Source organism: Miniopterus schreibersii (genome assembly GCF_964146895.1).
Source record: "Miniopterus schreibersii genome assembly, chromosome: 2".
Lineage (NCBI taxonomy): Eukaryota > Metazoa > Chordata > Mammalia > Chiroptera > Miniopteridae > Miniopterus > Miniopterus schreibersii.
Window position 1 is genome coordinate 24,814,210 of NC_138102.1, and position 14,565 is coordinate 24,828,774.

Genomic DNA, 14,565 nt, shown 5'->3' on the forward strand with positions numbered 1-14,565 from the left:
TCCGCGAGGGTCTTCAGAGAACAGGGCAGTGAACGGAAAAGGGGGAAAGAGCTCGGCATTACTCATTAAGAAGATGGGCTTTCTCCTTCATTGCTGTTATTGTGCAGTAGTATTTAGGAACTGCAAGAAGTCTTTCTTACCCTGGGTTTTTAAAATATTCACAATGTATCCAGCCTCACTTTAATTAAGACCCAGTAAAGCTAGTTCTCAATCACGTGCTTCGGGGCTCCGCGCCGCTCCCGCTCCCGCGGCGCCTGGCCCGCCACCTGCCGGGCTCGTCCTTATGAACAGTTGTTCTGTCTGACTCCCAGTAAGCATTTATAACCTTGCATCATGGGAGAATCTTTGCTATTTTGTATTACCCTGTAACTCGTTTTACAAGAGCAGTTTAAACTCCTTATCACCTTTGCCTCTAAATGAAGTTTCCTGTCTGCCCTCGCATATCAAATTGTCCTGTAACTGGGTGAGGCGGTGGCACTTTGGAAACTTTCTGTCTTTTCAGATCAGGTGCGATGAAAGCCCAGAGCTTTAAAAAGTGTGGTTTCAAATGCCAACAGTTCATTGTTTGGTTTCTTTATCTTTTGTTGTTGTTGTTGCTGTTAGGAACTTTCGTTATGGCTGGTTTTCTCAGAAGCCAGTGCTGCCCATTTATTGGCTGGTTTTAGGGAGGAGAGAAAGCCCTCCAAACCTTTCCTCTTCTTTATTATGTGAGTGTGAGAGCCTCTCCCTGGGTTTTCCTCTGTGTGTGTTGTTGAGAATGACACATACAGGCAATGGAATAACCAGGACTTTATTTCACGTGGCACTTTAATTTTTTATCCAGTCCAGGGGCCTGCATCTGAAATTGACAGCTGCTTCCGGAGTCTCTTTGCTATGCCATCTCTGAAAAAAAAAGCCTTTCTCCAAGGAAAGAACCGTTTCAGAACTTTCACTTTCATTACTTAGCCCCTTTACATATTTTACATAACTCAGTGTTGACTCTAATTTCATTTTAGGTAATAATACGTATCAATTAAAATGTAGTCTCATTCGTTGCTCTGTAGGGAGTGACCATCTCAAAAGATAGTCTTATTTCCAGTCCAGAGAGTTTTTCTTTTAACTTGGACTGATTTGGGTGAGCCACATTTAGCTTATGAATGTAATTTATTGCTTTGCATTTAAGTTTTCTTTATCATTTTCTCTTTGTTATAATTCTCCCTGATTTCTTATTTGCCAAAGTCAGAGCCCTCTAGGAAGAAAAATTGAAATTCCCTATCTATGCCTGTTATATTTGAACTTGTATCCTAAAGAAAAGGGTGCTGCTTTGTCATATTTTAAAATATTTTTAACTTGAGGTAAAATTATCTTATTTCCAAAAAGAAGATAAATCATGGTAACTCATTTTTACAATGAGTTATTCTGTTAAATTACTTTATTATCCTAATACCCTGGTGAATCTAGATGCAGGAAATTGTTCATCAGGATAGTGTTTCTTAATAGCAGATATACATAAATGAAAACTTTCTTACTCAAGCCATTTTGGATCAAGACATTTATGTGGTATTAAGTCCAAAAGTAATTCTCATGTTAAACTTCCAAATAGCCTCCTGTAGGTTGAAAATTACTACTGAGAAAACTAAGACAAAGAAAAATTGCTATAAGTTGGGCAGTGGTTGTAGATATAATGAATACAGTAAGTATATAAAGAAAAATTTGCGTGGGGAAAGAGGTAGGAGGGTTGGCAGTAGACGTTATTGGTAGAAAGAAAACTAACCGTTAAAAAAATTAATAAAATTTGACTATAAAGAATGAATAAAACTCAGGTCTTTCTTTGAGGTGTTCATATTATTAAACATTTTCTAGCTATGCATTGTGCCTCATTGAAATACTGAAAAAACAGAGTAAGATTTAACATTCCCACTATCATTTCTGTGCATTAAATTATCCTCACATTTCTAACATGGAAAATACGCTACATTATGCCAGACTCTTGGTAAAATTCTAGTGCAAATATTAGATGGAATTCACAAATTTAGAAAACAAATTCAGAAGACAATTTGGATGAATATTGAGTAAGGGTAAATTTAAATATAGATAGTGGATGTGTAAAGGATATTATTGGGTTGATTGTTCTGTTTATAAATTCAATGAAATTCATTAAATATTAGATAAGAAAAGAAAAAGAGAAATTCCCTAGTTATGAAAAAATGATCATTAACTTAAAGGAGATTTTGAGCTAAAGAATTGATATCACTTAACAATTCATTAGCTAAAAATTACACTGTATGTGGATCAAGCTGCTGGCTCTTGGTGTTTAAAAGAAGAAAGATTTCAGGGTTTAGAATTAAGAGAGATTTTTCTCACATAGCTCTAGGAAATGTAATTTTACTAAGAATCTAAATCATAGCTCACATGTAACACTTAATCTATGAGTTCCCAGTTTTCTTAGCCATCTCAAGTGTGCTGAACTCAGGTATATAGGAAACTGGAAAGAATTTGCCATCCAGTTCTTAGTTTTAATAGTGTAAGTTTTTTTTGAAAAGTCTGTTTTCTGTGTCAGTGCATCTCAAACCTGAGATTGAGATGGATATTTAGAATTCTTAAGGAATTTATTGTTATAACAGTTTTAATATCCACAGAGATGATGGTGAAAGTGATATAACTTATAAATATTGTTATCTTTGCTTCACATTATCTTTAACTTCAAAATATGCAGAGCAGACAGGTTGGTGAGCAGATGGGATGCAGTTATGTTAGTAGCCTACTTGTCCCAGAGCAATTTTGAAATCACTGAGGTGCAGTGAGTCGTGGAGGCTGGGATATAGGGAAAATGGTTTTACTTCCTAATATGCTGATGATTTAGAATTTTATATCTTAGCAGTTGCTAAGCCTTTGATTTTTGTTAAAGAATGACACAAGAAGAAAACAATGTAATTTCTAAATGAAGCATAGTATACATGCAGTGGCTAATATAGTGCCTTGAATATTTTAGACAGTAGTTGTCTGGATTTCATGGAGTGTTTTGTGTGTGTACATTGTGATATACACACATACATACATTTTCAGAGGTGAAGAAAATTTCACCTCATATCAGTAATACTTGAGGAAATTATTAGTTGCCCATTAAAAATTCCCTAGTAGATCTTTTGGAAGCATGTAACATCTGGCTCGACCCTAGTGTAGTCCCAACAACTTAAAAAAAAAAAAATCTAACATCTATAGTTAAATTTTTCCTAGTTTGGAAAGCATGCTGCAGTCACTCTACATCAATCGGATCTTTTATTTCAGAAAGCCGAGGTACCGGCCTGCTTCTTCCTTGTGTCTCGCAGCGTTCATCACTAAAGAGCTAATGGTGGAGCTTTACATTTTTCATAAAAGCATGTTCTGTTTGTTTGGAATTTTTACACTTAAGATGCCTGTGTCAAAATAAGACACAAAATAATGGAAAATAAAATGCATTTCCTGTTTCTATCAGAATGTTTAAATATGCATGCTTTTTTAATTTTTTGCTAAGCATCAAGGACAGATCCATTTTCAACTCATCCTGCCTTGTGGCATAATATGATGTGATATAATAAAAACCCCATGACAAGTGGGTGCATTTTTAATATGTTTTTTCTTCACTTTATTTTCCAACAATCACCTGATCACAATATTCAAATGATATCTGACTTACTGTTCTGGTCCTACACTCAACCACGATGTTCATTTTTTTAAAACAGATTTATTGAGGTATAATTTACATACTATAAAATTCACCCATCTAAGTGACCAATTTCAAGGTTTTGGGTCAGTTTACAGAGTTATATAACAATCACCACAGTCCAACACCCCATTACTGTCATTCCATAAAGACTCACTGTGCTTATGACTCAGCATAGCTGTGAACAGCCCCAAGGAGGTTTCGTAGCCACGTAGCATGGGTCCTGCCTACATGAGATTCCCGTCTGAACCTTGGTTTTTCACTGAGATGGTAACATCTACCTTTTTAGGGTGGTTGTAAGATTAAGAAATTAAGTTATGATGATGTTCATGGTAATGTTTGGAGGTTCAAGATGGGGTTTGGATCTGACTCATACGCCCACTCCTGTCTTTAATATTCTGGCTAGAGGGGTACCAAATCAAATGAAGTCAAATATTTGCTCTACAGCCCAAAGCGCAAGGTGCCCTAGGGAAGTTAGTTGGAGAATGCAATGGGGATCTGGGCGACTGCCAAGCCTGATGAGCTCAGCCTACCTGACTTGAACATGGACTGAGAAACCAGAATTAAAGAAGCAGAGAGAAGCCTGACCACTGGGTTTGCCGCACAGTGGAGGAGAAAGGAGAGAGTACTCCGCTTGATGCTGAGGTAGGGGTTGGGGGGACTGTGAAGTTCACAGTTCAGTGGCACAGGCTCACCAAAGACTGAGAACAAATCACAGAACTATAAAATACTTCCCTTCTCCCCACCTAACTACCACATTACTAAAGGCCTATTTATAGCAACTCCTGCTCAGTACATTGTCTCTGACTATCAAGGATACTAAAAGGTAATAAACATGGTTTGGAGAGAGACAAAGCAAGCTTCAGAACCATATGTAGCAGGGATTTGGAATTAGCAGACCAGAAATTTAAAACAACAGATTAGTATGCCAGGGACGCTAATGAATTCAGTAGACAACATGAAAGAACAGATGGGCAATGTAAGCAGGCAAACGGAAATTCTAAGAAAGAATCAAAAAAGAAGTGCTAGAGATCAAAAACACTGTAAAAGAAGTGAAGAATGCTTTTGATGGGCTCCTTAGTAGACTGGACACATCTAAGAAAATCTCTGAGCTTAGGAATATGTCTGTAAACATGAAAAGATACCCAAATTCATTAATCATCAGAGAAATGCAAATTAAAACCACAGTGAGCTATCACCTTACACCTATCAGAACGGCTTTCATCAAAAAATCAACAAATGTTGGCAAGGATGTGGTGAAAAGGGAACCCTCGTGTACTGTTGGTAGGAATGCAGATCGGTGCAGCCACTGTGGAAAACAGTATGGAAGGTCCTCAAAAAATTAAAAATGGAACTGCCTTAAGAACCAGTGATTCCACTTCTTGTTATATATCCAAAAAACCCCAAAATACTAATTAGAAAGAATATTAAATGCACCTTTATGTTCATTGCAGCATTATTTACAATAGCCAAGATATGGAAGGAACCCAAGTGCCCATCAATAGACGAATGAATTAAAAAGCTGTGGTACATTTACATGATGGAATATTACTTGACCATTAAAAAGAATGAAATTTTACCATTTGCAACAGCATGGATGGACCTTGAAGGTATTATGTGACATGAAATATGTCAGTCAAAGAGAGACAAATACCATGTGATTTCACTTGCCAGAGGGGAGGGGGACCTGGGGAACAGGGTGAAAAAAGTGAAGAGCTTAAGAAGTACAAATTGGTAGTTGCAAAGTAGTCACAGAGATGTAAAGTACAGCATAGAGAATATAGTCAATAATATTGTATAACTACATATGGTGCCAGGTGGTACTGGAAATACTGGGGGGTAGGGGCAAGACACTTTGTAAAGTATATGATTGTCTAACCACTATATTGTATACCTGAAACTAATACAGAATAATATTGAATATAAAGTGTAATTGAAAAATAAATTTTAAAAATATATATGTCAGTAGAAACTTGAAAAATGGAAAAGCAAAGAGAAAAGCACTGGAGATGAGGGTTTGGAACAGAATACCTGAGAATTGTTGGACAACTACAAAAGGTGTAACATACATATGATGAGAATATCATGAAGAGAGAAAGGAAATATTTAAAGTAACAATGACTGAGAATTTCCCCAAAGTTAATGTTAGACACCAAATCACAGATTCAAGAAACTCAGAGAACACCAAGCAAGATAAAAACTACAGGTGTAAAAAAAAACTATACCTAGGCAGATTATATACAAACTTCAGAAAGTCAAAGAAAAAATTGTGAAAGAAGAAGCCAGAAGAGAAAAACACCTTACCTATAGAAAAACAAAGATGAGAATTGCATTCAACTTCTCAGAAACCATGCAAGCAAGAAGAGAGTGTAGTGAAATCAAGTGTTGAGAGAAAAAACTCACCAAACTCATCAACCTAAAATTCTATACCCTGCGATGTTATTTTTCAGAAATAATGAGGAGACATACCAAGATGGTGACATAGTCATTCTTGACTTTGCTCCCCCTCACAAGAACAACTAACAGCTATTCATGGACAAAGCATCACTGGGAGAACATGAGAACTTCCAAGTGAGACTGAAACACCCCCACCCCCATCCCCATCCCACCCCATACCACAGAGACCAAGACAGACTGAATTAGAAGGGTAAGAGGAATGGCTATAGGCTGTGTTGCCCCTCCCCTCAAGCCAGCACAGCACCATACTGAGAGGTCACCCCTTAGCCTACAGTTCTTCCAATGAGAAGAGTGCTTGGGGTGACATCCAGGCCCCCAGCATTATGGGTTGCTTTGTGGGAGCCCCTTCTCTGGTTTTGCCCCATAGCAATGGTAGGGGCATCTATACGGCTCAACCACTGGAGATCTGAGTGAGACAGAGAAGGGGAGGGCAACTTTTAATAACCAACACTCAGATCTTAGCTGTCTGAGTTCTTAACTGCAGAGCCCAACCAGCAACTTTGCTCATCTGTGGAACCAAATCCACATTTCAGTCTGACCAGGGAATTTGGCAGGGTGCAGGTCTGCCTAATTTTGGTTTCCTAAATGAGTTCTAACCCTGGAGCCTGGTCTGCCCAGAGCCAAGCAGAAGAGCTGAGTCATAGCCCCACCCACTGTGGAGCAGGTCCCCCAGCCACATCTGACAGGAAGAGCTGGTGAGAACACCTGGAAGCTGCATAACCCAGCAATTCCAGCCGAGAGGCAAGCAGGCAGAGATGATCACCCTCAGAGCAAAGCCACTAGCCCTGTTCAGCCAGGGAGCCTGGGGGCACAGATGGCTTGAGTCAAGACTGCAAAGAGCATTATAGCCCTGGAGCTGTTTCTCCCACTGTGCCTGGAAGACTAATTTGTAGCCCAATTATTGCTGAATAAAGTCTTCAGTCCACCCAACCGGGGAACCTTACCATACAGCGCACAGAAGAGAGTGCAGAGTCTATCCAACAGCCTGCTTTTCGTGACACTTGAACAGGGAGCACAGCCCATGGCTTTTCCTGTCTCAGAGCAAAACAACTGGCCCCATCTGACCAGGATATTCAATGCACACACTTGCATGATTCAGGGCCCCCCAAAAATGAGCCATGTAGGCCCTGGGTGTCCTCCTGCTGCCTCACCAGGGCAGGGAAGCTAATTCATAACCCCACCAACTGCTGAGTATATATCCAGTCCCTCAGAACATATTCCCCTTGTTAAGTGTCATGTGCCTGTAATCCAGTTTAAAGATGGGCAAAAGACCTGAATTGACAGTTTTCCAAGGAAGATATATGAAAGGCCAACAGATACATGAAAAGCTGCTCAACATCACTAATCGTTAGGGAGAGGTAAATCAAAGCCACAGTGAGATACTACCTTATACCCATTAGAATGGGTACTATCAAAGCACCAGAAAAGAAGTGTTAGCGAGCATGGGGAATAAAGGGACCCTGTGCACTGTCAGTGAAAATGTAAAATGTGCAGACACTGTGGAAAACAATAGAATGGTTCCTCAAAAAAATTGGGGGAAAAATTAGCGTATGTTCTAGCAATTCCATTTCTGGGTATATCCCCAAAAGAATTGAAAGCAAAGACTCAAAAAGATTTGTATACCCATGTTTACAGCAGCAGCATTCATCGTAACCAGAAGGTGGAAACAACCCAAGTGTTCCTTAACAGATGAATGGACACACAAAATGTGGTCTAATTATAGATCTATGTAATTATGTAATTGTGTGTGTGTGTGTGTGTGTGTGTGTGTGTGTAATGGAATATTATTTATCCTTAAAAAGGAAATTCTGCCATGTGCTTCAGCATAGATGAATCTTTAGGACATTGTGCTAAGTGAAATGAACCAGTCACAGATAATGTATGATTTCCCTTATATGAAGTACCTCGGGCAGTCAGACCCATAGACACAGTGGGATAGTCCTTGCCAGGGGCTGAGGGAGGAGGGAATGAGCAGTTGTTGTTTAACGGGTATAGACTTTCAGTTTGGGGTGATGCAAATACTGGAGCTAGTCGGTAGTTTTCATTTCACAGCAACATGACTATACTTAATGCCACAGAATTGTGCTATTTAAAAATGGTTAAAATGATAAATTTTATGCTAAGTATTTTACTACAGTAAACAAAGGACATGCACATATACATGTGAATGCTGGCAGTGCCCTCTTCACTTTTCCTGCCCTGTGAACCTGAACTTACTTTCTTGTCCAACTCCACTATCACATTCTTCGTGACGATTCGGAGGTTGAGTAATATTCCAGTTCTGCTCCAGAAAGCATTTCTTTTTCACTGTTATTTCCCACCCCCGCACACAAAAGCCCAACAGTTTATTTTCAGTATTTGAATTCCACATAACAGGCCCTTCAAGGTAACTTAATTTTCGAGTTTGGGGCTAGCTTAACCACTGTTGGGACTGAAACCCGCTGTAATGAGACTTGCCAGAAGGGGTACTTCATAATCTGCTCTGTGCCTGGGTCATTCACAATATTCAGCTTTTGTAAAACTTTAGAAAGCAGCTGCTTGCCATTCTTTGTGGAATTCCAGTGAAATATCAGACTTCTGTGGATTTGTACCATTCCTTATCTAATTTTTTTGTTTAAAAAGAAAAGCTCCTGTCATGAGTAAGGCAGAGTGTGGGGAATTCGTGATTCACAGCTGCCCTTTAGAAAGAGAAGAGCAGGGGAAAGCTTGCCCACGGTCAGCACGAGAGCTTTGTCATTCCTGAGGTGACCTGCAGCGTGATGGAGTGGACCTGGACCACCCGATGAATGAGACACTTGGTCACCCAGAGAGCAGACGGGTGTGAGGAATGTTTGGGGGAATCTTGTAGGTTGTAAGGTGTTGAGATGTCTGGAATCTCATAGAATAAACTCTACTAGGAATCTTTTTAAATGTACAAAATGTTCATGTATGACTCATTCTCTTCACAGTCAAGACAGAGAGCCCTGTTGGGTCTTCCCCATTTTACTTTTAACAAAATCCTTTGTATTGTCACCCCGAAAATGCCCCAGTGGATCAGGGTACACAGGAAAGCATAGTTAAGGGGCTGCTTTCTATAGCAATGAGTTAACTTTACTTAGAGAATTACTTTTATCAGTACATTATGTTCATTTATATCTGCTTTTAAATGCTGTGGAAGCGGCCTCCCTATGGGGAGGCACTGGTGTTTATCATATCCGTAAAAACAATAAAACCCCACAGTGGTGCAATCAAGAATAGCGTGAGTTCAGGTATAACGTGATTCGTTCCTATTCTCTGCCAATTCCGTGTCTCAGATGGAACCAGGCAAACATTCGGAAGACTGGGGAGACATGGGGAGAAGGGCAGGAATAAAGGAGAAGGGGGTGCAGGGGGTGGGGGCACTCCAGGGAAGGAGAAGGTCCTCGCCGCATTTCCAGCATCACTTCCATCCTGGGAGTCCCAGCCATCGCACACCCGTGTGTATATAAGCCCAAAAGACAGCCACCACCAGTTGGTGCCAACCTGGGTCTCTGTTCAGGGTAGATTTTTACTCTCAGAGCCTGACAGGGTCATTTCATTAACCTTCACAATGTTAAGAATACCTGTTTTGCAGGATTGAATATTTTCACTTACTGTCAGAGTTTTACTAAACTGTACTCTGGTGAACATTTCTCCAACTATTGTCCTATTGTTGTCTTTGGGTTTTAATATTCCAGTGTCGTAGAATACACAAGCCCTTCTAACAACAGCTCCGTTTAAGAGAAATGTAATGCATGCCACATATGTAACTTAAAGTTTTAGTAGCCACATTATAAAAGTAAAAATAAACAGGGAAACTAATTTTAAAATGTATTTTTTAATTTAACCCAGTGTATCCAAAATATGACCATTTCAATACATAATTAGTGTAAAAATACTAAATTATTTTCCATTTTTTTGTATTAATCCTTTCAAATCCTGGTGTGTATTTTTTCACTAACTGCACATCTGTATTTGGACTAATCACATTTTAAGTTCTCAACCTTATGTGCCGAGCCTACTTGATAGAACTCCCAAAGGCCAAAGCTGGAAAAATATGAACAAATTAAATAATAATACTGTTTAATTATAACCCAAAGAAAAATTTAAATACCCATTGTTCATACTTACAGAAAAGTTCCAATTAGATATCTGGGAGAAATGAAGGAAATGAAATCACCATTAGATCACCACAACAATAATTGTCACAGGCAAGACTCGCCGATAAATGCTTAAATTAGTGGTCAGAAGTTTAAAGAGAATGAGGATATTTTCATAGTCATAAAATATCTCCCTCAAATTATTTACAAAGAAAAATAACTTTACAGTATAGGAACATTGCTAGATACCACCTTAACCAAGTGATCAAGGTTAATGTCCCTGATAACAAAACATCTGACGCACTGAGAAGGTACATCACCTATGGCAACTTCCCAAAAACATGTAGCTTCAGTCTAAGCATGAGAAAACATCAAGCAAACCTAAACTGGGGATATTCTACAAAATAACTGACCGGTGCCCTTCAGTGTGTCAAGGAAAGACAGAGGAAATGTCACTGACTGGAGGAGACTTGAGAACTGAATGTACTGTGGGATAATGAATAGGATCCTGGAGCAGAAAAAATATCAATTAAAAAAAAACAACTGGTAAAATCTGATAAAGTCAAGTTTAACTGATCATTTTCTAATGTTAATTTGTTTTGAAATTTTTGCAATTGGAAATGGGGTGATGGTCATATGGAAATCCTATGTACTATTTTTAGAAATCTAAAATTATTTCAAAATAAAATTTAAAATAAAATAAAGATGTCTTAGAGTCCATTATTATTTTCATATATCTCAAAATTATCAAATACCAGTGGGGAAAAAGGCTATTTTTCTCTGATCACCAAATAAACACTTTTGATGATTGTTAATTTTGTGGGTTTTTTAAGCATATTTTATTGGTGGCTATTTTGGTTGAAGTTTTAAAAAAAGGATTCACTAATCAAAGTTTAATAAACAATGAAATCAGGGGTAATTCAGGAAATTAAAACAGGGCAACTAAGACAAATGCTCTTCTAACTGTACTGTGGGCCTGCAGTAGATCAGCACTTACTAACTTTCCTCTCTTCCTTCCTCTGTATTCACTGAATGGAACCATCATTTTCTCCTTTCACATCAAGTGCATCACAATCCCAAGCATGGCTGATTGGTGCCCCCCACTTTCGTGGCGGTTCGGGAAATAATAGCTCTTAGATGCCAAAGCGCTGCATGGCACCACCATCCTAACCCACTGGTAGCTTTACCTGGCGTTTTGATATTTGAAAATAACCTGGTTATTTGGCAAGAATCGCTCAATACTAGTCCTTGGACTTAACCTATAATTATTTGTTGTATTCTGTATGCTTGTCATTACGCTAGACCAGGCAGACACCAAAAATCAACATCAGAATCATAGTCTCTGCCAAAGAACTTCCACTCGTTTGAACTAAGACAAACAAGAAGGCACGGTCATGGGTGGAAAGGGCAGAGGCTCTAGAGATGTTACAATCGTATCCTCACTATCTCTTCCTTTAATTACTAATCTATACCTTTGGTATTTATTTCAACACTGAGTCTGTTCCCTTTTCTCAGCATAGGCTACTAATGTCAGTCTTACAAAATTGTCATAATCATTAGTACCTGGGACACCAGAGACAATTAGTAAATGATGGCTGTTATGATCTTGGTTGTCACGAAGGCCGCTGAACCGTTAGAAAGCACGATCGTTTCTTACATTAAATAACTGTGTTCATTGAATGTTGTGGCAGGTGGTGCTAATCTTGGTGTTTTCTCCCTTTAGAGATGATGAAGAGAAAAAAAAATCTCCCTCTGAAGGTACTGATGAGAAGGCGAATGGAACACAGCCGAAGACCATCAGCCGCATTGGGAGCACCACCAACCCGTTCTTGGACATTCCCCACGACCCAAACGCCGCCGTGTACAAAAGGGGGTTCCTGGCCCGGAAGATCCACGCAGATATGGATGGAAAGAAGAGTAAGCATTATCTGTTGGCATTTTCTGTTTCATTTCTTTCATCTTTAGGCTCAACATTTAAAGTGAATTAACATGAAGTAAAGTCAAAGATAAAGGAAAATTATATTGTGTTGGTCTAGAAAATTATTATTAAAATACAATAAAAACCCCTAAGTCAGGAATCACTGTGGCACCTGATCTTCTCCAAGTAGAATGATGGAACTCCATAATGGAAGACTTCTTACAGATTATTCATTTCCAACTTTTTGTTCATTTATTCTTGCTTTCAACAAATAATTTTGAGTACCTACTATGTGTTAGACATCAAAAACTATAGCAGCGAATGGGATGGACAAGGCCTCATGGCAGTTACATTTCTGGTGGTTAAGGGAAAGGTTGACCTTATAACACACAAAATATTCAATGGAATAAAATCCCAGAGGCCAAGTGGGGAGGGAAAGAATTGAGAGGTTCAAGCGCATGTTGAAGAATTGGCCCTTGTGGGAAATGGATAGGTGCCATAGGTGCCATGTCGGTGAGCGTGGCACCATTGGGAGACGGAAGGAGTCCCATCTGACTCTGTAAAGTATGAAACATGAATATCTACTGACAGTGTTTGAGATTTGAGAGAAACAGAGTATGTTTCCATGTGTAGAATTACGTTTGCAGCATGAAATAGCAATTTGATGTGGTTGAGCAGGCTAAGATAAGCCGATATGTATGCTAAAATTAGAGGCTGTTCCTCTAGGGTGTCCTGGCCCACCCGCAGGCACAAACAGGCAGTGCTGGGAGGGGCAGTGCCACCGCTTCCATCTGCGACTGGGCACTTTTTCTTCATGTGCTAGCACATTCTGTTAGGTTACAGTCAAGGGAGACATTGCAGTAGAGTGGCTTTGACTCTGGCTCATGATGCTGAGCAAGTTTCTTAATGCTTCCAAGTTCTTTAGGAGCACCCCACCAGATTTCCTGTGCATCCTGTACACTAGCCTCCTAGACTACTTAATTTTCTCTAACAGTATTGTGGCAGGACTCTTGTGGTTGCAGGTGACAGTAGGTCCAACTTGCTTTGGAAAAAAAGGCCAGGGCACACCTGGAGATGAAGAATTGTTTGAACCACTTCTGTCTCTACGTAGTTTTGCATGTCAGCGTCATTGTTTGAGGCAGAGCTCTCTTACGTGGCTGGATACATGATTTTAGCAGCACTGTAGAGCATGTGTTTGGTTTTGTCACCAAAAGGATTCTTTTTCATCCCAAACTTCCAGTTTAGTGTCCTCTGGGGCAGGACTCTGATTTATGTGACTAAGGGGAGGGAAACGGTGATGGACAGCACCCACTTGGTTGTAATGGCAACGGGAAAGTTCCCTCCAGAAGCGATAAGCTGCAGTTCCCAGAGAAGGGGAGCTCTTGGTAGACAAACCTGCACACCCACCCGTTCTCCATACGTTGAGTTGAAACAGTGTTTTTACCAAGCATAGTACAACCTTTCATTTATCCCCACAAATATAAATATACTCATCCCTGTGCCCCATGCTGTGTCCAGCTGTGGCTTCCATCTCCAGGGCCGAAATTTGCCGGTTGGTGTCCATCCTCAGGTGACAATGCAGCGTCACTCTGTCAGCTGCATGAAAAATACAGAAATAACTGACACACTGCGTATGAAGTACTGGAGGCAAAAAGAAAGCAGAAAACTGTGGCTTAAAATGCCAGTTGGGGTGGGGGGAAGAAGCAAAACAGCCGTCACTGCCTCAGGGGATGTTACTGTGTCCTGGGCCAGGACAGCAGACCCCCGGAGCACCTTTTCGTGGATTCATTTCCCTAGCGGTGGGTTCACACACTTCATTAACTTCTTCAGCTTGTCCCAGGATTCAGCCTATTGAAATTTTCTCTGTCCCTGTTTCCTGGGCCCCTCTGAGGGTGACTGAGGGCGTCCCCCCTGGAAGCCCCTTCCCCCAGCAGCCCGCCGCGTGCGAGTGTAGCTCTAAGCCGGGGCTTTCTCAGGACGTGCGCTCCCCCAGGCCTCCTTCCAGCCAGAGCTCCTCCTGCCCTAAAACTCCCTTAACGCTTTAGTTCATTCCTTTGAGAACTTCTGGTTGGTGAGGGCCGTTTTCAGTGTCATGATTTTTTGTCCTTTTAGCAATTTAAGAGTTCTTCCTTTTACCTGCCTCTGCTCCTGCCTATTTCTGCTCCTGCTGCAGAGCCCAAAAATTGATGGAAAAATCGAGGGATCCAGGCTCCCTCCTGTCAGTTGCTTTATCACTGGCGGCTTTGTCACCTCTGCCTCTGAGTGAGTATTGGAAGGAGCCTCGAAGTTTCAGCTGCCTTTAATTCTTCAGGCTCTTCCTGTAGATTCCCCGTCCAATTTTCCATGGTTATTCTAATCACTTTAGTGTGGACAGAATTTAGCATTTCCATAAGAGAAAATGAATAGTTTCC

At 40.2% G+C, this 14,565-nt stretch overlaps 1 protein-coding gene across 7 annotated transcripts in view; it reads left to right on the forward strand.

Moving 5' to 3' along the window:
- PSD3 (pleckstrin and Sec7 domain containing 3) overlaps window positions 1–14,565 on the forward strand; it is a 461,071-nt gene that overhangs the window by 372,807 nt on the left and 73,699 nt on the right. For all 7 annotated transcript variants that reach the window (XR_013998104.1, XR_013998105.1, XM_081127019.1 and 4 more), the window contains one exon: window positions 11,960–12,153. Coding sequence is in view for 5 of the 7 variants with exons in the window: in XM_081127019.1 (XP_080983145.1) it covers window positions 11,960–12,153 (194 nt within the window). In the remaining 2 variants the exon portion in view is untranslated. The remainder of the gene's footprint in view (window positions 1–11,959; window positions 12,154–14,565) is intronic.